This window comes from Mytilus edulis, chromosome 4 (genome assembly GCF_963676685.1).
Source record: "Mytilus edulis chromosome 4, xbMytEdul2.2, whole genome shotgun sequence".
In the NCBI taxonomy this organism is placed as follows: domain Eukaryota; kingdom Metazoa; phylum Mollusca; class Bivalvia; order Mytilida; family Mytilidae; genus Mytilus; species Mytilus edulis.
In genome coordinates, this window is record NC_092347.1 from 17,065,706 (window position 1) to 17,091,160 (window position 25,455).

A 25,455-nucleotide genomic window follows, 5' to 3' on the forward strand; every position below is an offset into this window, starting at 1 on the left:
AATGTATGACAGATTGTTCACTATAATAAGTTTGTTGTAATCTTGCCCAGTATGTTAAACTTAATCTCTGAATATATATTTTTTGGGGGTAGAAATCAGATAATGTTGAAATTAATACATGCTTTGGCAGCCATCATGAAATGTTACTTTTTTATTCTTGTTGTCTTGTTCGCCATATCCACTGGGGTGAAGCTGATGACCGTAACTGCATTCACGAAAGATTCACACGGAAATCACAAACAACTACCGGGAAATGTGTATGAAACTTGAAATTGGATTTGAAAAAATCGCTAAGATGACCGTAAATCGTGATTAAAATATTTTCAAGATGACCGTAATATATAACAAGGATGACCGTGATTGGTAAATAGATGACCGTAGTTTGTGAAGGATGACCGTAATTTATAAAAGATGACCATCAATTCTAAGAAATATCCGTAGTTGTATTTCCCGTTTTGTATCAAATAGTAAATCCTGTTGGTATAAAACGTATTTTATAAGACTGCATTATCCTATAGGTAGAAGAAAAAATACAGTTTACCATATGTAGCCTCCAAGTACAAGCCAAAATAATTTTTTTTATTTCTGGGATTCCTATTTATATCATATAAAACATACATCTTTTTAAAAATGGCAATGCATGTACACCCATTGACATTATATCGTTTCAACTACCATTTCAAAATAATGTTCTTTATTTCAGATAGGTACATGTCTTATCACTATACCACTTGCAAATTCACGTCATTTAATGTAGACAGCATTTTGATACACACTATGGAAAATCATGTTTATCCACAAACATTTAGTTTTAGAAATAAAGTTTTCGATGAAAACACTAGTCATTGTGCATATCGGTATGTACATTTCGGAGTTGAAGTAACAAAACTTAAAATAATGCATGAAAAAGGTTATAAGCCAAATATAAATTAAGAAGAACAAACTATATCAAATTTGAAAGTCAGTGGTGATTATGTAGAAGAAGGGTGTCAAACGGAATAAAAAAATGAACTTTATTAGGTCGTTTATTTTCTCGTTTGAATTGTTTTACATTGTTTTTAGGGGCCTTTTATAGCTGACTATGCGGTATGGACTTTGCTCATTGTTGAAGGCAGTACGGTGACCTATAGTTGTTAATTTATGTGACATTTTGGTCTCTTGTGGAGAGTTGTCTCATTGGCAGTCATACCACATCTTTTTTTTTTATATTTATGAACTATTACCAAATATTGAAGCAAAACTAAAAGCGATAGGGCGATACGAAGACTTCATTTCCGTATTGAAATCCATATCTAATGGAATATTTACTGAACATATTGCTTTTCATTTGTTACTGGATGTCGGAAGGTTTTATTCTCAGTCAACAATATACTCCATAAGATATGTTCCAGAAACGCTGGCATTCTGTATTACTATAAAGAAACTGTTCAAGGGTAAGGGAGTTAACTTTTTAGGGGGTATAAAGCAAAAGGACTATCAGCTGAAAACATACCAGTAAAACCAAAGAAATTTTGCAGTTCCATCGGATCCAGTGTTGTCAAGGGAATGTGTCATTTTTTGGCAGATGTTAAGATTCTAATGTGCTTCCTGAGGAACCATACACATGGGCTCGATTACTGGATATTCATATGTTTAATTAACCGGGTTTTTTTTTCTTCCAACTTTTCTTCGTATCGCTGTCAATTTGTATTCAATTTTTAATGTCGTTATCAATAATAATTATTATTTACGAAAAATTTGCACTTTACTATCATTGTCATAAACTCAAAATACGGCAAATAGTTAAAAGAAATTGATTAAATATAGTTATATCCGCTAATCGAGCCCCTATTGAGACAAACTCAACAAAAAACTATGAATACAATTATGGATATTTCTTAGAATAGACGGTCATCCTTTAAAAGTTACGGTCATCCTTTGCAAATTACGGTCAGCTTTTAGCCAATTACGGTCACCCTTGTTATGAATCGCTGATCCTGTTATGGTCATCTCAATTATGATTTACGGTCATCTTAGCGATTTTTCAAATCCAATTTCCTGTTCAATACACATTTCTCGGTAGTAATTTGTGATTTCCGTGTGAATCTTTTATAAATTTACATCGTACCAATGTATGCTTTGTAAAGAAAATGATATAGAAACACTTAAACAGACAATACAAATACTGACCCATTTTTTCATCCGACATCTTGGGATGACCGTGAATGCAGTTACGGTCATCAGCTTTACCCCAGTGCATATCAATCTAACCTCAAACATAAATTTTGTTGAGATCTGCCAACACATTCATCAAATCTGCACATAAAGGCAGTCATCTCATAGGTAGATCCAGGGGGGCCCTGGGCCCCTTTCATGGGGAAAATTTGGTTGATTGTATAGGGAATCACTGAAGCATGACTGGAGTGGCCCCCCCTTATGTCAGTCAGCGGGCCCCCCCTTAGGAAAAGTTCTGGATCCGCCACTGCCATCTTGAATATGGAGAATTATTTGAAAATTTTAACCATTATTCTTTTTATTTGTTGTTAGTAACAATTTTTGTTGAAACTTACTCATTAAAATAAAATCAGAAACATAAGCAATGAATATAACTAAATCATATCAACTAAACCATCATCAACAACTTGTCTGCAAAGTCTGAGTTATTTCAGCCCAGGGGTTCAGAGAAGATTGCATTTTTCAGCGGATCACCAACTACAACAGTGGCAAACTAATGTCAATATTTATACAACTTCCCATACAACCATGGTTTGCAACCATTACAAGATCAGATAATTACATAACACAATTTATCAGTGTATGGACAACACCCAACATCAAATGATGAGAAAAGCTCTCACAGCCTGTTGTCCAGGTGAGCTAAGAATAATAACTTACCTATCTTATTCTCAAATACAACAACAGCATGATCTTCCTTGTCCCTCATGATAGCCTGTTTCCCAGGTGAGCTAAGAATAATAACAAGATAACTTACCTATCTTATCCTCAAATACAACAACAGCATGATCTTCATTGTCTCTCATAATAGCCTCTTGTCCAGGTGAGCTAAGAATAATAACTTACCTATGTTATCCTTAAATACAAGAACAGCATGATCTTCATTGTCCCTCACAATAGCCTGTTGTCCAGGTGAGCTAAGAATAATAAATTACCTATCGTATCCTTCAATACAACAACAGCATGATCTTCCTTGTCCCTCACGATAGCCTGTTGCCCAGGTGAGCAAAGAATAATGACTTACCTATCTTATCCTCAAATACAACAACAGCATGATCTTCCTTGTCCCTCACAATAGCCTGTTGCCCAGTTGAGCTAAGAATAATAAATTACCTATCTTATCCTCAAATACAACAACAGCATGATCTTCCTTGTCCAGTACAATAGCCTGTTGTCCAGTTGAGTTAAGAATAATAAATTACCTATCTTATCCTTAGATACAACAACAGCATGATCTTCCTTGTCCCTCATGACAGCTTGTTGCCCAGGTGAGCTAAGAATAATAACTTACCTATCTTATCCTCAAATACAACAACAGCATGATCTTTCTTGTCCCTCACAATAATCTGTTGCCCAGTTGAGCTAAGAATAATAAATAACCTATCTTTTCCTCAAATACAACAACAGCATGATCTTCATTGTCCCTCACAATAGCCTGTTGTCAATTCAAGGTGAGCTAAGAATAATGACTTACCTATCTTATCCTTAAATACAACAACAGCATGATCTTCTTTGTCCCTCACGATAGCCTGTTGTCCAGGTGAGCTAAAAATAATAACTTACCTATCTTATCCTTAAATACAACAACAGCATGATCTTCCTTGTCCCTCATGATTGCCTGTTGCCCAGTTTAGCTAAGAATAATAAATTACCTATCTTATCCTGAAATACAACAACAGCATGATCTTCCTTGTCCCTCACAATAGCCTGTTGTCCAGGTGAGCTAAGAATAATAACTTACCTATCTTATCCTTAAATACAACAACAGCATGATCTTCCTTGTCCCTCACGATAGTCTGTTGCCCAGTTGAGCTTAGAATAATAACTTACCTATCTTATCCTTAAATACAACAACAGCATGATCTTCCTTGTCCCTCACAATAGCCTGTTGTCCAGGTGAGCTAAGAATAATAACTTTCCTATCTTATCCTTAAATACAACAACAGCATGATCTTCCTTGTCCCTCACGATAGCGTGTTGTCAAGGTGAGCTAAGAATAATAACTTTCCTATCTTATCCTTAAATACAACAACAGCATGCTCTTCCTTGTCCAGCACAATAGCCTGTTGCCCAGTTGAGCTAAGAATAATAAATTACCTATCTTATCCTTAAATACAACAACAGCATGATCTTCCTTGTCCCTCAGGATAGCCTGTTGCTCAGTTGAGCCAAGAATAATAACTTTCCTATCTTATCCTTAAATTCAACAACAGCATGCTCTTCCTTGTCCAGTACAATAGCCTGTTGCCCAGTTGAGCTAAGAATAATAAATTACCTATCTTATCCTTAAATACAACAACAGCATGATCTTCCTTGTCCCTCAGGATAGCCTGTTGCTCAGTTGAGCCAAGAATAATAACTTACCTATCTTATCCTTAAATACAACACCAGCATGATCTTCCTTGTCACTCATGATAGCATGTTGCCCAGGTGAGCTAAGACTAATAAATTACCTATCTTATCCTCAAATACAACAAGTGAAACTACGAGCTACTGCTCACTGATGATACCCCCGCCGCAAGTGGATAATTTTAATAGTGTAAAAATATGCAAGTGTTCGGTAAACAGGAAGTTGTTGAGTGATGAATCTGAAAACACATTACACGGTATAGCTGACTTGTATAAATCCTGAAACCAAATTTCAGAAACCCTTGTATAGTAATTCCTGAGAAAAATGTGACGAAATTTTCAACTTGGCTATCATATGTAAAATCATACAAGTGTTCGGTAAACAGGAAGTTGTCGAGTGATGAATCTGAAAACGCATCACACAGTATTGCAGACTTATATAAACCCTGAAACCAAATTTCAGAAATCCTTGTATTGAAGTTCCTGATCAAGAAAAATGTGACAAAAATTTTCAACTTGGTTATCATGTGTAAAATTATACAAGTGTTCGGTAAACAGTAAGTTGTCGAGTGATGAATCTGAAAACGCATCACACAGTATAGCTGACTTATATCATGTCTGAAACCAAATATCAGAAATAAGGGTAGTGCAGTTCCTGAGAAAAATGTGACGAAAAATTTTCAACTTGGCTATCAGGTGTAAAAATGATACAAGTGTTCGGTAAACTGGAATTTGTTGAGTGATGAATCTGAAAACGCATCACACAGTATAGCCGACTTATATCAAGCCTGAAACCAAATTTCAGAAATCCTGGTAGTGTAGTTATTGAGAAAAATGTGACGAAAAATATTCATGGGACGGACGGACTGATGGACTGACGGACTGACGGAAGGACAGACAGAGGTAAAACATTATACCCCCTTTTTTTCAAAGCGGGGGTATAACAACAGCATGATCTTCCTTGTCCAGTACAATAGCCTGTTGTGCAGGTGAGCTAAGAATAATGACTAACCTATCTTATCCTTAAATGCAACAACAGCATGATCTTCCTTGTCCCTCACGATAGCCTGTTGTTCAGTTAAGCTAAGAATAATGACTAACCTATCTTATCCTAAAATACAATAACAGCATGATCTTCCTTGTCCCACACGATAGCCTTTTGTCCAGGTGAGCTAAGAATAATAAATTACCTATCTTATCCTTCAATACAACAACAGCATGATCGTCCTGGTCTCTCACAATAGCCTGTTGTCCAGTTGAGCTAAGAATAATAACTTTCCTATCTTATCCTTAAATACAACAACAGCATGATCTTCCTTGTCCCTCACAATAGCCTGTTGTCTAGGTGAGCTAAGAATAATAACTTTCCTATCTTATCCTTAAATACAACAACAGCATGATCTTCCTTGTCCAGTACAATAGCCTGTTTCCCAGGTGAGCTAAGAATAAAAACTTTCCTATCTTATCCTTAAATACATAAACAGCTTGATCGTCCTTGTCTCTCACGATAGCCTGTTGTCCAGGTGAGCTAAGAATAATAAATTTCCTATCTTATCCTTAAATACAACAACAGTATGCTCTTCCTTGTCCAGTACAATAGCCTGTTGCCCAGTTGAGTTAAGAATAATAAATTACCTATCTTATCCTTAAATACAACAACAGCATGATCTTCCTTGTCCCTCACGATAGCCTGCTGCCCAGTTGAGCTAAGAATAATAACTTTCCTATCTTATCCTTAAATACAACAACAGCATGCTCTTCCTTGTCCAGTACAATAGCCTGTTGCCCAGTTGAGCTAAGAATAATAAATTACCTATCTTATCCTTAAATACAACAACAGCATGATCTTCCTTGTCCAGTACAATAGCCTGTTGCCCAGGTGAGCTAAGAATAATAACTTCCTATCTTTTCCTTAAATACAACACCAGCATGATCTTCCTTGTTCCTCATGATAACCTGTTGCTCAGGTGAGCTAAGAATAATAACTTTCCTATCTTATCCTTAAATACGACAACAGCATGATCTTCCTTGTCCCTCACTAAAGTCTGATGCCCAGGTGAGCTAAGAATAATAAATTACCTATCTTATCCTTAAATACAACAACAGCATGATCTTCTTTGTCCCTCACGATAGCCTGTTGTCCAGGTGAGCTAAGAATAATAACTTTCCTATCTTATCCTTAAATACAACAACAGCATGCTCTTCCTTGTCCAGTACAATAGCCTGTTGCCCAGTTGAGCTTAGAATAAGATTAATAATAATCCTGTTATCATCCCCATTTACCATTTTTTACCAAAAATTAAGCATACCCAGCTGTATGAATAAGGACATGAGATAAAAGTTGTGCAATCTCCCCTTTTTCAATACTTCATACATTGATTTATTTGCTGTTCTAACTAAAATTTTCTAAGCACTTATATCTAGCTACCTGTTCTTGAAAAATTCAACCCAAGGTATGTCAATTTGATGACTATCTCCAATGCAGTTTTATCATATATAAAGTTAATATTTTTGGGTAATCTGCCACCAGAAAAAAATATAATCTTAGTTTTACTTGTGTTTACTTTTAATTTCCAGGTACTGCAATATTCAAAGAATATATCTAATTGCAACTGTAGATCGAATGCATTATCCGAAAATAACATTGTATCATCTGTGTGCAATAACACAAATAGTTTTCAGAAATTTAGTCTATTTTTATTATTAATTTATATTTTTGTCAACACAATTTTGTTAGTATCAAGGGTTCTATTTTACATTTTTGTTCTTTTAGACACTTTTTAATTATTCCATTTTTACTACAACACAATTTTGCAAATTATACTTTACTTTTGTTTCTAAATTTTCAAAGAGTAATATTTTAATGCTTTAATTTACTGACTGTATTTTACCTTTTATTAATTAATAATTGCTATAACAACACGTATTGTATTTTGTTTGTAGGCATAGGTTGAATATATTTTTATCAAATGTTGGCATAGGTTGAAGACACCAAGAACACCATCCTCAAATACAACAACAGCATGATATTCCTTGTCCCTCACAATAGCCTGTTGTCCAGGTGAGCTAAGAATAATATACAACAACAGCATGATCTTCCTTGTCCCTCATGATTGCCTGTTGTCCAGGTGAGCTAAGAATAATAACTTACCTATCTTATCCGTAAAAACAACAACAGCATGATATTTCTTGTCCCTCACAATAGCCTGTTGTCCAGGTGAGCTAAGAATAATACCTTACCTATCTTATCCTTAAATACAACAACAGCATGATCTTCCTTGTCCCATACGATAGCCAGTTGCCCAGGTGAGTTAAGAATAATAACTTACCTATCTTATCCTCAAATACAACAACAGCATGATCTTCCTAATCCAATATGATAGCCAGTTGCCCAGGTGAGTTAAGAATAATAACTTACCTATAGTATCCTCAAATACAACAACAGCATGATCTTCCTTGACCCATACGATAGCCAGTTGCCCAGGTGAGTTAAAAATAATAACTTACCTATCTTATCCTTAAATACAACAACAGCATGATCTTCCTTGTTCCTCACAGACTGTTCAGTAATTATCCCAACTTTGGTTCTTCCTTCCAGCAAATTAATGATTGTTTCAGTACTTGTATCCTTGTCAATACCAGACACACATATATAACACTTCTCTCGCTTCTACAACATATAGATTGATTGATTGATTGGTGTTTAACAGCACTTTCAACACTATTGTGCTACTGTGTGGTTGTCAGTATTGGTGGAGGAAGCTGCAGTGCCAAAAAAAACACTGACCTTCCGTAGGAAAACTGACAATACCAGTCAATTAACATTAACATTTGAATTCACAACCTTTGAATGCATATACATGATATATATGCAATTTTCTATAGAAATTACATTTCTAACAGAAATAACTCTTACAAACCAGTTAATCAGCGTTCATAAAAACCTGATATCAATTTTATAAAAATCTGGCAACAAATGTATCTTTAAGAGCACTTACGAACTTTTTAACTTACCAGTACTTCTACTGCTACCTGTTGAGAAGGCCCAGGCTTTTTATCAGGTGCTTCTACGCATACAATAAAAAAAGAAGACAAGTTGATGTAATATCATTATATATAAGTATTTAGTAACCAGAGGCTCCACAGGGCGCAGCTTTATACGACCGCAGAGGTTGAACCCTGAACGGTTGGGGCAAGTATGGACACAACATTCAAGCTGGATTCAGCTCTAAATTTGGATTGTGATTAAATAGTGTGACACAGCATAGGTTTCTGACACAGAATGAATATGGTCTAATAAACTTAAAATTTGTGTTTTACATTGAGCAATTCACTATGCTGTTGAATATTAATCCTCTCAAAAAAATGTTTGAAGAAATTTTCTTTTTATTTATGAAATCTGAAATGAGAAAAATTGAACCCCCCCCCCCCCCCAATTTTTTTTTCACACCCCCCTTTCCCTTATTCCAAAACCCATCTCAATTCAAATTTCTAATGGAGTTTGCAACAATAACTACTCATTTAAATACATCATAAAATATCAAAATGTAAAAAAGTGCTTGTTATCACTGAACATTGCTGAATGGTAAAGATTGTTTTAATTTATCAGTTGGTAGTAAAAGTGAATATACATTGTATATTGTATAAAACAATGATTTAAGTTGATTCAACTACTATTCTGGACAAAGAAAGATAACTCCAATTGAAAATGTCTTGCTATTGCGCAATATTGTGCAATTAGATATTTCTTGCTATTACGCAATACTGTTCAATTGAAAATACTTGCTATTGCACAATACTGTGCAATTGAAGATTTCTTGCTATTGCGCAATACTTAATATAATAATTTTGGATCCTGATTTGGACCAACTTGAAAACTGGGCCCATAATCAAAAATCTAATTACATGTTTAGATTCAGCATATCAAAGAACCCCAAGGATTCACAGTATTGTGCAATTAGATATTTCTTGCTATTGTGCAATACTGTGCAATTGAAAATATTTGCTATTGCACAATACCGTGCACTTGAAGATTTCTTGCTATTGCGTTTAATTTTGAACCCTTTGGACCTTAATGTAGACCAATTTGAAAACCGGACCAAAAATTAAGAATCAACATACACAGTTAGATTCGGCATATCAAAGAACCCCAATTATTCAATTTTTGATGAAATCAAACAAAGTTTAATTTTGGACCCTTTGGGCCCCTTATTCCTAAACTGTGGGACCAAAACTCCCAAAATCAATCCCAACCTTCCTTTTATGGTCATAAACCTTGTGTTTAAATTTCATAGATTTCTATTTACTTATACTAAAGTTATGGTGCGAAAACCAAGAAAAATGCTTATTTGGGCCCCTTTTTGGCCCCTAATTCCTAAACTGTTGGCATCTCAACTCCCAAAATCAATCCCAACCTTCCTTTTGTGTTCACAAACCTTGTGTTTAAATTTCATTGATTTCTATCTCCTTATACTAAAGTTTTGCGGTCGTATAAAAAGGAAGTTGATGAGCTAATTTTAAATCTGAATCTGTGTCACATGGTATACTTGAAAACATAGGATATAGGGCATCTATCCATGACACAAAATCAGTACATGCACTTCAAAAAAACACACAAAAAGCAGAGGAACAGCACTTTTATTGCTTTTCTTTATCTTAATGTCAAAGCATGCTGACCTGAAGTCTGATTGCAAATTTCATAGACAGATCAACAGATTGACAGATCATAGGGATACAGCGCTCAGTATACCTCCCCTCCTTTGGAACAGATATAATCAATATTAATAATGTTCATCAATTATAGATAACAGCTTATTTTCATTAAAAAAAATAATCTCTTCCAAACTTATTGGACTGGTTTTATCACATATTTTGGTGAATATTAAGAACGAATGAATATTTTATAACTAAGTCTTACAACTATAAAAAATAAAAATGTTATTGTTTTCAATATTATCATTTCCAGATAACTTTTAGTCTGATATAAAGGAAGATCAATTACCTTAAAAGAGAGACTACTATTGATAGTCGTAAAATTCTTCATACATGTTATTTTTGAGCACATCTTTTATTGATTTATTTACCTTGACTTTCGTTTCCTTCGGCTGGTTTCCCGTCAAGAACTACAGATTTACCATCCTCTTTTTTTGGTGTACCGGTTTTTTCTCTCCCTTTCTTTTGCTGAGTTCCATTTCTTTCTCCTTTTCCTGTTGGAACTTGTTTGACTGGTATATAAGGATCAACTATCTCTGGCAGAACATGGAATGGCTGATTTTTATTTTGATTTCCATAATATGCATATTGATTCCATTCTTGAGGTTTTTCAGGAGATATTGGTTGCATTTCTCCTGGACCTGAATTTGTAGGATTATAAACTGGAGGGGGGAGACCTATTGGATCTTTTGGAACACCTTGGTATTGAGTCTGCTTTTGAGGGAACTGTCTGCCAGGGCTATATGTTCCTTCCTCTGATGGGGGAGTGCCTGGCCTATTATCAAAAAATATAAAATTAGCTGACAATATATATAAAGACAAGAGGCTCTCAAGAGCCTGAATCGCTCACAAGTAATATTTTGCTAATAATTCTTTCAGCAAAATTTTTTTGTTTGCTTTTCATTATATATTAATAAGTGGCTTGAAAGTTAAATTTAAAAGTTCTTTGTATCTGTCTTTTTTTTTTTCTAAAGCCAAAAAATGCATTTTTTCCCCTACTTATTAGTGACCATGTTTCTTGACTTACAAGCAAATATAGTACCAAATTTATTCTTGATACTCTTAAACATATTCAGCCCAAATGTGACTGAAAATTATTGTTACAGCAGTTTCATAGGATAAGATTTTTTATAGTAAGCAAACTAGATGAACAAATTGTGAGGAAAGGACAATAACTACTTAAGGGGTCGATTGGTAATTTTGGTCAATTAAAAACTTCTTTGAAGATCTTACTTTGCTGAACATTTTGCTGTTAACAGTTTATATTCATCTGTATTAATATTCAAGATTATGGCGGAAAACTGCAAAACTTAAATCATCTATTTAGCGTCAATAACCTAACAATCAGAAACCAGCTGATTAATTATCAGGGGCGTAGCTACCCGGAGGCACGACAGCACGTGCATCCACGTCGTTTTCACACACAAAAAAAAAAAAAAAAAAAGCAGAAGAGAGAGAGATGAGTTGGTCAATCGGAATCGGAGACTGTTGGTGTTTTTTCCGTCTATCCCGGATATTAGTTTGACAACCTACATAAATGTAGTTACAAGTGTTGATGAAGCTGTTCATTCAGAAAAAGATCGTAGCTCCGAAGTTGCGTGCACATTGATTCGGCATGCAAAAAAAGAAATGGCAAAATAAAAATTTATAAATTGAATGTTAAAGGAAACAACTATGTTGTCACTTTTTTTAATTGATGAAATATCTTTAAATAACGACATTTTGTTTCAAAATAATTGGTTTTTTTTGGAGATTATGACAAAATCGGAAGGTTACTTGTATCTTTTACAAGATTTTTACTTTTGAATTTGTAATACTCAGTCTAAGATATGTAGTTTTGGAGCACATTTTACAGTGTACAGTTCATCAGTTTGGAAAGAGATGTACCAATCGGCATTAGAATTATCAGATCCCTTCGATATCGTTGAAAGTATGCCGAGGCGATGTGGTTGACAGACTACCGGAGCCAATCACCCTACAACCACGCCAAAACAGTATTGGAAAGTCTCATTATTTTTTACGTTCATAGACCATATGATAAGGCAACTGGAGAGTGGGGTCGCGTCAAGTTATCAGAAAATCGCTTCTTTGTGCTGTATCTGCTTCATCGTGTTGTAGGAAATATCACAAACGAACAAATCTCAATATTGTCTGAAACATACGAAACTGACCTAGCATGTAATTTTGACGAATTCAATTGGGAGGTCGCTCGATGCCGAACACGTACGCTGGTTTATAACATCTGTCGAGTGCTACCATGCCATGATGGCCCTGAGATCTATCAGTCACGTTACTACGTATGTAATTGAAAATAAATGTACGATCAACAATGAACAACGAAAGTTACATAGCATTACTGCATATTCATCGGGATTTCAGTGTGAATGTTGACAAAGTAATAGAGAAGTTTGTTTCTGCCCAGACCCGAAGAGCAGATTTTGGACAATTTTTAGGAAATTCTGTATCACAAATATGTGTTGTTTATGTATTACTATATTCAGAAGATTTATTAATAGTTTTACATTCATAAATTTTTATCTACATATAGCTCCTCTTTTAACCGTCCTATGACCGAAAACCGAAAAGAAAAAAAATTGTTGCATAAAAGGGTCCCAAAATTTGTTTTCTCCTCGCTCCGCTCGGCAGTAGTTGCTTCCACATCGTTTCTTTCTAGCTACGCCCCTGATTATAAGCTGATAATTTCAAGTAGACCTTGATCTAAAGATCAGCTTAGAAGTTTGGTTGGGATTGGTTAAGCAGTTTCAGAGGAGCAGATTTTTAATTTGTTTTAACTGGATGGAGGATGATAACAGACAACAAACAATACCAAGTGATGGCAAAAGCCAACATTTCAATTGGTAACGAGCTAAAAAGATAAAATGCAAATTACCAATATACGATTTTTTTACATTAACTCTTTTAATCATTACTTTATTTACCAATGCCACAGAAAGCAATAGCTATTGTATTTATACATTTATACAAATGGTATGGAGACCTAACTTTGCAAAAGTTCAAATGGCCAGGAAAACACCAACGGATTCTGGGTGGAAGGTTTCATTTCCTTCATAACCATAATGAAAAACAATAAAAACCTGAAAAATGAACAAATTTGCTGGGTGGCGGCAGAATGTAGAACTGCTATGTCTAGGTTTGAAATTTTAAATACTTATGAGAAATCAATAAAAGAGATTTCAGTTATGTTTTTAGATCTTATATCATTGTCTTCCTGGCCTTAACTTTCAACAAATTCTATCTATATACACCTATTAAAATTGTAAAGATATTAGCCAATTAGTCTTACAATTTGGTTATAATAGACAGTAGGTATATTCATTTATCTTACCTCCTATACATTTCCAGGAATATGATTGGTTAAAAGCGTCCGCGTGCAAACCGTGTATATTTGATATTAGGTTAGTAGGGAGGCGGGGCTTATCTCATACACGGTTAGTAGTGGAGTTACGTCCCTTTATATTCCTTATTAGGTAAGAAGGGGGCGGGGCTTATTTCATACACGGTTAGTAATGGTGTTATGTCCCTTTGTAAAAACAAAACGGTACTGAGAAAAATTCTTAAAAGTTCCAACAGACGAAGAAATTGATGATTAAGATTAAAACAAATTCATAAAACACATTTAAACCTTACAAGTCGTTATTGTTGGCATCTGTTTTTGTAGGATCAATGGAAATATTTTCTTAGTATTGAAGACTTGCTCATTTTGAGAATCACTAGTCTTAATTTCACACGTTAAGATAGTCGGTAAGATAAATTCGTTACATAGTGTGCTAGTGACGTAATACGGTATATATGGGGTCAGTAAATTCCATATGGGGATTCGAGCTTCGCTCTCACCCCATATGGAATTTACTGACCCCATATATACCGTATTAGGTCACTAGCACACTATGTAACTAATAATATTTAGACATTATTATCATTTTTGCCCTGGAAGGTTTTCTCTACCTGTATTGGCTTTCAAAATTATAGAACAATTACTTGTACCTTAACCCTGTGTTCTATATTTCTAGGAAAAGTGAGTTAAAGTTAATTTCCTCAGTGATAACAATCAGACTTACTAAAAAAATACTAACTACATACACACCTTTAAAAAAACTGTCCTCTAAATAAATTAAGAGTTAAGCAGTCACATACTCACCTTCCCAAATGTGACTTTGGGCTGGGATCCTGTTGTGTTCTGGTATCTTGGTTTGACCATGGGGATGGTCTTTCTATCTCAGCGATAATATGGCTCTCTTGGTCAGGCTTCTGCCTTGGTGATAACTTATCAGCTTCAGGATGTTCTGGTTCTTCTTTGTGTCCTCCTGTTTTATCAACACCTTCATCCTGTTGTTCATCCTGCTGTTCTGAATCTAGTGTTGGTCCTAATGGTTTATCTATGCTTTTACTTTCTTCAGGATGCCTTTGCTCATCATTGCCTTTACTTTGAATCTCAGCCTCTGGAAATGATTCTGATATGTGAGAAGAGTTTTTCAGCTGAGCAGCGTCAACATTAGATTCCACAGATTTGGATCTGAATGATTCCTCTGGCTGTTCAAACATTTTGGCTCTGTCTCTTACAGACATTCTATTCTCACTAGTGTTTCCCTCTTCAGTGGTTTTGATTCTTAACAAAGGCTGGTTCTGTTCCTCTCCTTCTGAGTTACTTTTCTTTTCCATTTCCATTGGTTTCTCAAAAGCATCTCTTTTCTGTTTAAAAGTTTTGGGTGGTACTGTGGGTGGATTATTTTCCTCTTTTGGAAGTTCTCTGCTTAAAGAGCTTACACATTCTGTGTCTTTTTCAGTATTATTGTCCTGGTTTAAATGAGTAGAATCTTGAGGCATGTCAGGCCCATGCCATATATCAGGACAGCCATCACTTTCATCGCTTTCAGAGTTTCTACTTCTGGCATCCTCAAACTCCTCTTCATCAGATTCACCACTCATTATTTCAGTTTGTTTAAACTGGTAAATCTCATTGTCTCCTCATTTATCTGAAATGCAATATCATAATCATATGAATATATAGAAATTCATGGACTAAACTTATTGAAGTATACTGCATCTGACACTAGAAATATCCACAGACATAGAGTACATACAAATGTATGACTCAGCTTCAAAATATTAGCCCCTTTGTCATGACAATAGACATGATTCTTGTGTAAAGACTTGTAGCTTGTGTTTAATTAGGTCATATATTGAATGTCATCATTATTTAAGGCATGCCAAACAGTAGCAAGAGCAGATAAAAATGCATCAACATCTAATGCACTGTTTATGCAACATTGCTAATGATAAGCATAAAAAATTTGCTTAAACACCACAATATCATCAAGTATATTACATGGATTGAAAGTATTTTCAAAGGAAAAACGAAAATATAGTATAACTTTACAGGGGGTCCTGGTAAAAAAGGGGGAAGGTAATTTGTATAGCATTTTGATCTACAGCTTAAAACACAGTATGACAAAGTTATATTCATGACATTAAGTATACACTGCGAACATAATTCAGTTGAATAAAAAGCTAAATTAAGTTGGGGCGTTAGAAATACTATTGTTTATCTATTTATATGGACCCCTACTTTTTTTCTCTTGCAATCCAAATGTACTGCTCTAATTTGTATTATGCAAGAAATAATTTAAATCAACCATTTGTTTTCTGTCTGCATTTGTAATGGCAAGAAATAGTGCCTACAGCTTTTGATTAGCTATAATTGAATGATTTTACAAACATTTATTGGCATTCACCCTTGATTATGGGGACATACAGAAAAGTCTATAAACTAAGGAACATTTGCAAGAAACTGGCTGAAAATATCTCTTTTCATCTTTTCATTTCCCCCACCCCCCACTTATTTCAGGATTACCCCACATTATTATCACTCAGCACTATTTTTTTAAATTATTGAATGCATCTAAACTTCTAATATTGCCAGGGGTTAATAAATCCACTAGCCCGACGCCCGGGACTACAACATTTAGACCTCGGGCAACCAAAACTTGTAACCCAAAATGCCCGACGGACTAGTAACAAAAAATTATTGGCGTTTCTAAAATTGAAAGGGGAAAATCCCCTCATCACTTTTCTTCTTATCCAATCAGATTCAACTACGTCATCCGGGATTCCCAGAATTAGAATTGATTTTGTACAAGTTTTAAAATAGAACAAATAACTCTGGGTGGATCTTGTACTTTCAATATCGATGTGTCAGTACAGGGGGTGGTATTGTACATTGCTTATGCAACCTGATTTAACCTCCTTAATTTATTGCAATATAAATGTGAATCGCTTTTGACAGCAGAAACCTAAGTTTTGTCAGATATAAATATAAAATATGTGCTGATAATTCTTTTACACAAACTGTATCTGATAAAACCCCCTCCAATCCTTTTACATACCCACCCACGTAAAGCAGTGGTCAAGACTTGTATCATCCCCGGATTTGGTCAACTCATTATATCAGAATTTTCAGTGGATATTCAATTATCGATTAATTGATTTATATGCTATTGGATTATTTGCTGATATAAGTTTTAAATATCCAATTTGCAAAAATCTACTGTCAATGCCGTAAATGGATAAAAAATGTTAAACTTATAGAATTCTTTGTTATTGCAGCAAACTCTGAATTCATAAGGCATACTAGGGCTAGCAAGTCAGTTTTGTTTGGCTAGTAGTTCTTCCAACAGGGCTAGTAAAATCTTGCAACCAATTAGCCCTGGGCTAGTGAGCTATAACAAAATTTCTTAACCCCTGATTGCAGTTCAGCATATTTCACATTGATGGAGGGGGGTGGATGTTCCTATATACAAGATGATAGGAGTTCTGATGGAATAGGTCACCTTTTCAAGCTTGAAAATATGTGAATAGGTCAGGAAAACTATTAAACATATATATAAATATAATTATTTTCTGTGACTGTATCTTACATTAATTTGTAGGATCCTTTACTATAGATAATTTAGCTGATCTGTAACAATAACATCTTCATGCCTTATATATCATGTACTGCAGTACGCCGCTAAAATTAAATCTGACGTGGAAAGGTAACACACGGCCAGCGAAAGCTCTTTTTATTTAAGAGCCCAGGTGGTCGTGTGGTCTAGCGGGACGGCTGCAGTGCAGGCGATTTGGTGTCACGATATCACAGAAGCATGGGTTCGAATCCCGGCGAGGGAAGAACCAAAAAATTTGCGAAAGCAAATTTACAGATCTAACATTGTTGGGTTGATGTTTAGACGAGTTGTATATATATATATATATATATATATATATGATAAGGTCAATAAAGTTCCCATGACTTCTTCGTCTGTCATCTTTGTTAGTGTTTTTATCAACCAATGTTCTCTCTTTTGAATTCCATGCGCTCTTACATTTGGGTCTCATTGGGGTCTAAGCGTGACACGGGATTGCCAATTTTTTGTAAGCGTGACATGTGAATGTCAAATTATTGTGTCGTGAATACGGATAAATGTATTGCTGGACCCGGTAAATGACAAAAAAATGAGAATTGCTTACATACATAGTGTAAGCGGGATAAGGGAATTTGACAAAACAGTAAGCGGGATCCAGGATCGGAACCCCCCAATGAGACCCCCTTACATGTTCATTAAACAACACGAAACCCAAACAATATGAGAAAAGGTTACAACATTTTTATCTACGCAATATATGAAAAGGTATCCATTTTCAAAATCTAAATTATGTGAAAAGGGTGGGGTAACAAAACCCCAGTAGCAACCCAAATAATAAGTGAGGGGACTGATGGGGGTGTCAAATCACAAGTGTGATTTTTGTCAATCACGATTCACAGAAAATAAATTTTTATGATCACGGACACGAAAATATATAAAAAAAATCTGTAGAAAAACGGATCACGATCATGACGATAGCGAAAATGCTCCGATCTGACATGAAGAACAAAATAAACCCATCAGGTTGAACAGGAACATATATATAGATATACTGTTCCCAGGGTTGAAGTATTGAAATCTTCCCCCCCCCCCCCCCCCCCCCCCCCCCACCCCCCCCCCCCGTTTTTAGGCTCAGGATTTCAGGACTCATCCTTTCAGTATTTTGGAATGATTTTTGTATATTCTTAATCATTTGAAATGAAAACGAATAGCTTTTATCTACAAACTATGTTGTTTTCTTTCATAAAATAACACAAATAAAGGTGGCCGGTATTACAAGGATCAAGGTGAAAACGAAAGTAGAATTTAGCGTTACGAAAGAAAAGAACAAATATATTTTACAATATCTTATATATTGAATATCTATTAGTCATAACTTTTTCGTTTACAAATATTTTAGTGGTGATATGGTATAGGCTAGCCAATTCGTAGTTTACCTAGTTAAAACAAAACATCTTAAACAGCACCAGGTAAAATATCCTTCCACACTTCGCAAACGTTTCAGAAATTGACGCATGCGTAGTTTACTTTTTACTTTCGTTAGGTAATTTTACTAATTTTATCAGTAATTTATAAAAGACTATAATAAATGAGGGTAATATAATGCCCTTTAACGTCAGGCGTCAAACAGCCATTTGCGGCTACCTTTAGGTGTCAGACCACTAATTAAAAATCCCTATCTGTTCAACCAAATTGCAAACCAAATTTTGCAATTTTCACAGCTTTCTAAATATTTTACCTTAAGTTTAACTTCATAGAAACCAGGTATATCCTTAATTGTACATGTATCAGCTTTCTACATGCCAATTTTCGCCATACCTTTAAAGCCTTCTAACAAAGTAACTGACCATCAAACAGAGGTACTCCAAAACAAAAACCTGGTTTTCTGGAAATCTAAAATTAGTATACTATGGAGCGCATTAATCCTCAATTTTTAATGCAAACTCGTAGACAAGTAAATTTTGGCTCAAAATGATCTAGATATATTTCCCTTTCACCAAAAGTTTCATTTCTGCAAATTTGTTGGTTAGTTTAAGTAAACAAGGATATCAAAAGCACTATATATATTTTGTGTCAGAGTAATTGGTGGTCTGACACCTTAAATTTAGCGTCAAATTGGTTAACATTTTACCGTGATTCGTTAGAGGTCTCAAATAATTATCGTTACTATCAATTTAGGAAAAAAATTAACGTGATTGTCAAAATCAGTCGATGTTTGTATTGTCTATTAAAAGAAATAATATTTTCCAGCGTTTCAATCCGGCAGTATACTGAGTATTTCAATGTACAACAGTGTTTCAAATTTAGATTGATTGTTTAAGCAAGGATTTGTATAGTATACAAATCCTTGCTTTAAGAATAGAATTTTAGTTTTCAATATACTTATGACGTTATTTATTTTAACAGGGATTAAATTAGACAACACAGTGAAGGAGACCGTACAGGACAGTGGTATAGAAGTTGGCAGTTAAATATGAACGAGCCTTATCCGAAGATGTGTGAACTGTTGATACACTCTAAAACAATGTAAAAGTGACAATACCGTTAAATCATATTTTAAATCTTACAAACGATAGGAACGTTTCATTACCGTTTACAAGGACACAAATCTTTACCAGCTCAGCCAGTTCGTGTTGCACTGTATTTAACACATGTATTGAACAATAATTCTACTTGTCACCCTGTTTCAAACGCAGTGTATGGTATAAAATGGGCACATGTGATAAATGGTCTAAACGATCCTACACCAAACACTTTCGTAACATCAATTCTTGAAGCATCTAAAAGAGTAGCAACAAAAAAAGACAGAAAAGAAAGATCCGATTTCTCCTGAAACTTAATTGAACTTTGTGATATGTTTAAAAATTCTTTAGATTTACTTGTTATACGGGATTTGGCAATGATGATTTTGAGTTTTTCAGGATTTCTTAGATATGATGAGGTCAGTTCGTTACGTTTTTGTGATGTAAAAGAACACGAGTCTCATTTAATTTAGTGTATTGAAAAAAGTAAAACAGACCAATATAGGCAAGTTCTTGATTTCAAAGGGTAATTCATCTGCTTGTCCTTACACAATGTTTCTAAGGTACACTAAGTTAGCAGGTTTCAGAACGTGAGTCTTGCCAGCAAAATTTGTATTTGTTTCGGCCTATTTATAGATCTCGTAATACATGGAAGCTTATTACTAAAGATAAAAAGCTAAGTTACGCGGCGGCTAGAGAGTCAATTCTCAAGAGAATTCGAACAATTTGTCAAGAGGGAAACATAGGTCTACATTCATTCAGATCCGATGGGGCCACAATGGCGGCTAACGCCGATGTTAGTGACAGATGCTTAAAGAAGCACGGTAGATGGAAGTCTGACTCTAGTAAAGACGGTTACATAGTAGATTCCACTGAGAAACGTTTGAAGATATCTAAGTTATTAGGCCTATAGATTACCCCTTTCTTTGGTTTTCTATCACGTACGACGGACTGTCGGCAAATTTGAATTTGTGTTTGAGTTTTATTTTTTTTACTGTCATGTGTACAAAGAAGGTACTGTTGGTGTTCTGTCAATGTCAGAAAAGGGTGTCATTTGTGTGTCTGTCGTCTGTAGTATAGAGAATACGTGCACATTTTATCGTCATACACCAAAAATTACCGTTAAACGTCATTTGGCGCGAAATTTTACCGTTATTCGTCATGAAGGATCATGAAGGAACCCCTATTACGACCCTCATAAATCGATAGTAAATAAATAACGGGACTTAAAGGGTAGAAGAGAATGAAAGGGATGTGTGTCTGTTTTTTTTATATATTTTTTCCACACTCGGACACTTATCTAAAAAAAATATTCCTATATAGTTTGTAGATTTCTAACTCATATTTACGATTTTGTATTTAGCATTTACAATACAAAAATGTAATGATGACTATTCAAACAAATTATTATCTGTTAAATAAAGGATGTCGATCAAATATATAACCCACCTTTGTTTTTTTCAAAACTCATATTATTATATTCGACTAAAAATGTTGAATTTGATGTAAGATAATTTTGTTACGGTATATCGACAATACAACTTATTTTTGAAACTTCTGGGGTGAGCATTCTTAAGGCCTAAAATTTTCGTCCGAAACATTGAAATAAAGCCGATTCGATAGAAAACACATTCACGAGGGATACCAACTAACCGACCCATTGCCTCGGCAGTTCTGTATGGCTAGATATTATAAATTCTGCTCTAATCAATAGCTGTTGGATAGAACTTTAACAGGAGGGTAAAGAAATTCTGTGGTTAGCTTTCTAAAAGGCAAAAACAAATCGTCTGAAACTTGGAAATAAAGCCAAATTCGCTACAATACGCATAGCCGGGGACACCCACCTAACCAACCCATTGTCCCGGTAGATCTGTATGGCTAGGGGTTAAAGAAGGTGCCATTACGAATAGCTATTGGATAGTAGTACTTCGGTACGTTAATGCATTTCTGGGTTAAGCATTCTGAAAGGCCGAAAATTTCGTCCTTAACATGGAAATAAAGCTAAATTCGATAAAATACGCATTGCGGTCACCAATTAACCAACCCATTGTCTCAGTAGTTTTGTATGGCTAGGTATTATTAGTTCTGCTCAAATAAATAGCTATATGGTATTATTACAACGTGAAAGTACAGAATTTCTGGGGTATATTTTCTTTAAGGCCAGAGAGTGTGTCCGTAACACGTAAAAAAAAAGTCAACTTTGATAAAATACGACAATAGGGTCATACACTTACCAACCCATTGTGGCGGCCGTTCTGTATGGTAAGGGATTATAGAGGCTGCTCTAAAAAAAATAGCTATATAGAACGCGAGGGTAAAGTATTTTTGAAATATGCATTCTTAAAGGACGAAACATGAAAATAAAGCCAAAGTCAATGAAATACGCATTGAGGACACCAATTAACCAACGCATTGGGGTTATACACTTTCTAACCCATTGCCGCGGCAGTTCTGTATGGATAGGGATTTAGATTCTGCCGTAACAAATAACTATTGGATTGTACAACAACGTGAGGGTAAAGCATTTGTAGGGTAAGCCTTCTTCAAGGCCGAACATTTCGTTCGTAACACGGAAAATACTAGTTGTCAAATTTAATTAGATACGCACTGGGGTCATCCATTTTCCAACCCACTGCCTCGGAAGTTCTGTATGATAAGGGATTATAGAGTCTGCTCTAATAAATTGTTATTGGATAGAACTATAAAGCGAAGGTAAAGGATTTTTAAAATATGCATTTTTAAAGGACGAGGATTTCGTCCTAAACATGGAAATAAAGCAAAATTCGATAAATTACGCATGCATTGGGGACACTAACTAACCAACGTAATGGGATCATACACTTTCCAACCCATTGCCGCGGCAGTTCTGTGTGGCTAGGGATTTAGATTTTGCTCGAACAAATAACTATTGGATTGTACAACAACCTGAGGGTAAAGCATGTGTAGGGTAAGCCTTCTTAAAGGCCGAAAATTTCGTTCTTAACACGGAAAATAGTCGAAGGAGTATGTCCGGTAAGGGCCGATTTTGACCTCAAATTTCAGGTTCATCTGACGAAAGATTTTGGACACATCGTCTAAAATTTAACTAAAATGCTAAAATTGTGAAGGTTTCAGTAATTTAGCATGACTTAATGATACTAGTACCCGATATATGTGCATTGTATTGCCAGAAACTTCTCATATTTATGTAGCAGAAGCATTATACTTTCCAATAAATAACTAAAAGTTTAAATTTTAACAATTTTGTAAAACTGCTATATTTTGGGACCAAAAAGGGGTCTTACCGGACCTACTCCATTGATTTAATACGCACTGCGCATGGGGTCATCCATTTTCGAACCCGTTGCCTCGGCAGTTTTGTATAACTATGGAATATAGATTTTGCTTTAATAAATATTTATTGGATAAAACTACAACGGGAGAGTAAAGAATTTCTGGGGTGAGCATTCTTATAGGCCTAAAATTTCGTCCGAAACATGGAAATAAAGCCAAATTTAATCAAATACGCATTGGGGACACCAATTAACCGACCCATTGCCTCGGCAGTTATGTTTGGCTAGAGAGTATGAATTCCACTCTAATCAATAGCTAGTGGATCATAGTACTTTAACGGGAGGTTAAAGAAATTCTGGGGTTAGCTTTCTAAAAGGCAAAAAAAATCGTCTGAAACATGGAAATAAAGCCAAATTCGATAAAATACGCATAGGCCGGGGATATACCCATTTAACCGAACCATTCTCCTGGTTAATATGTATGACTAGGGATTTAGGACGCTCTCATCTGAAAGAAAACATTAAAGAATTTCGCAAGGTGCGTTTTCTTTTTCTCATTTAGAAAGTTCTGAATGAGTTCTGCATATAAAAGTACAAAAACAAATCGGCAAGTGGGGTGCACAATAAGTACTCATTGGAATACCGACTGGCTGTTGAAATATCCATCCTTCAATCTCAACAGATATATTGATATATTCAACTTTGACTGTAGAAAGAATAGTGGTTAGCACTTTAGAAAGATGTGTAGTTAAAAATCGTTATGACCCATCTATTTATCGTTCTTTAAAAAGAGGTGTTTTTTTTAAGTATAACGACGGTGACTAGTTGTCTTTTCTTTATTTTTTTATGTTAATACTCGAACAGAAGACGCATATACTTGAATGTTTTAAGACCCGGAAGCCTATGAACACTTATTCTACGTCGATCTTTAAAGACCCAAACATTGCTAAACACCTTTCCTACCTCGATGACAAAAATCAACATTGTGTAAGTGTAAATAACATAAACTTGTCTGTTCTATATTTCTTTGACATTTTTAACCAAAGATGGAAAACTGGATCTTCCTGCCCTGTATTGATAAAAAATTGCACAAGTGTCCTCACAAACAGCTTTTGCAATTGTATGGTTTTCTTAGTGCTCGACGAAACCTCTTTTAAATGACAAAGTATTTACATATATTTTATGAGCAATCAAAACCGGATATTAAAAAAATCTGTTATAGTGCATACAATCTTACTCTTATAACAGTATTAAAACATTTGACTTTCAGTGACACAAGTATTCACTACTACAAACTAAAAGACAAACTGAAAGATTGTGTCCTCCTTTGTATCAGTTAAAAAGAATGGCCAACGTGTATATGTTCCAGACCGTATGAGTATTTGGACCGTACGCGTACGGTCTGGACCGTATGCGTACTTTTTCAAAATACTCATACGGTCGGACCGTACGCGTACGGTCTGATTAATATGATTAAGAAGTTGCTTAAGTTTTTAATTACAAATGCATGTAACAGATCAACATAACTTAACTCTCAAATTAATATGGAAAAGTTCAATTGTAATTGAAATAAAAACCTTATTTTTCAACTATTTAAAAAATTCACGCTAATTAAATCTGTTACTATCTTGTTTTTAGCATGTCGATCAGTAATACATTAATTGAATCATTAAATTGACGATATCGGAAGTAAACATAATGTGGGAGGACAATTGTTTTAGAATATTAGAAACTTTACAAAAAAATACAAATGCAAAGGAACATGAATGACCTGCAAGCATGTAATTGTAAAATATATTACATTACTTGTGGTAGCAAGTGTCACCTTGGGCGAGAATACCAAAATAGGATTCAGATATACAATTAAACAAATATTTAATTTCAATTGTTCATTTGTTCATTTTATCCATCTAATTGCAATGATAACAATTTATAAAACTAAAAATAAATGTTTGTTTAAATTTAACCCATATGATCCACAACATGTATGGTCAGCTCTTACTGGACCATATGCGTATACTCATACGGTCCGACCGTACGCGTATGGTCGGACCGTACGAGTATACGTATACGGTCCGGACCGTACGCGTACGGTCCAAATACTCATATGGTCTGGAACATATACAAGGATCTTGTTTAAGGCAAGATTGAATAGTAATCACTGTGATTGAAAGCGAATACATGTACTCTTTGAAACTGGCATTACCAGGACGCTAATTTTTGATTGATAAAATATTTGTTACATTGGGAGGATACGTTTTTTTGTTTAATTTTTGGCATGCTAGTGATATTGGAACCAACTGCATTAATTTCAGTTTGACGACTTTCCCTCATTCTTATTAGACCGACTTCATACACAAAAAAAATGAAAACAACACGTTTAATAATTTCATGCGTCAGAAGCCATTTCCAGGATATACCTTCATTAGGAACGCTCAAAGCCAAACATTTGAAATCCGAGGATGT

The 25,455-nt window shown here is 34.9% G+C and overlaps 2 protein-coding genes across 3 annotated transcripts in view; one reads left to right on the plus strand and one right to left on the minus strand.

Moving 5' to 3' along the window:
- LOC139521733 (protein mono-ADP-ribosyltransferase PARP14-like) overlaps positions 1–19,104 on the minus strand; it is a 55,757-nt gene extending 36,653 nt beyond the window's left edge. The window contains exons 1-5 of one of the 2 annotated variants that reach the window (XM_071315298.1): positions 18,934–19,104; positions 14,435–15,269; positions 10,647–11,050; positions 8,578–8,630; positions 8,071–8,233 (exon numbers count right to left, since the gene is read on the minus strand). In XM_071315298.1, the coding sequence (XP_071171399.1) occupies positions 8,071–8,233; positions 8,578–8,630; positions 10,647–11,050; positions 14,435–15,222 (1,408 nt within the window). In that variant the 5' untranslated portion in view covers positions 15,223–15,269; positions 18,934–19,104. Of the gene's footprint in view, positions 1–8,070; positions 8,234–8,577; positions 8,631–10,646; positions 11,051–14,434; positions 15,270–18,631; positions 18,721–18,933 lie in introns of those variants that run through there. The other variant, XM_071315297.1, reaches the window with a different exon arrangement.
- Positions 1–25,455, plus strand: part of LOC139521744 (coiled-coil domain-containing protein 172-like) — a 388,671-nt gene that overhangs the window by 8,784 nt on the left and 354,432 nt on the right. The gene's annotated exons all lie outside the window — the stretch shown is intronic.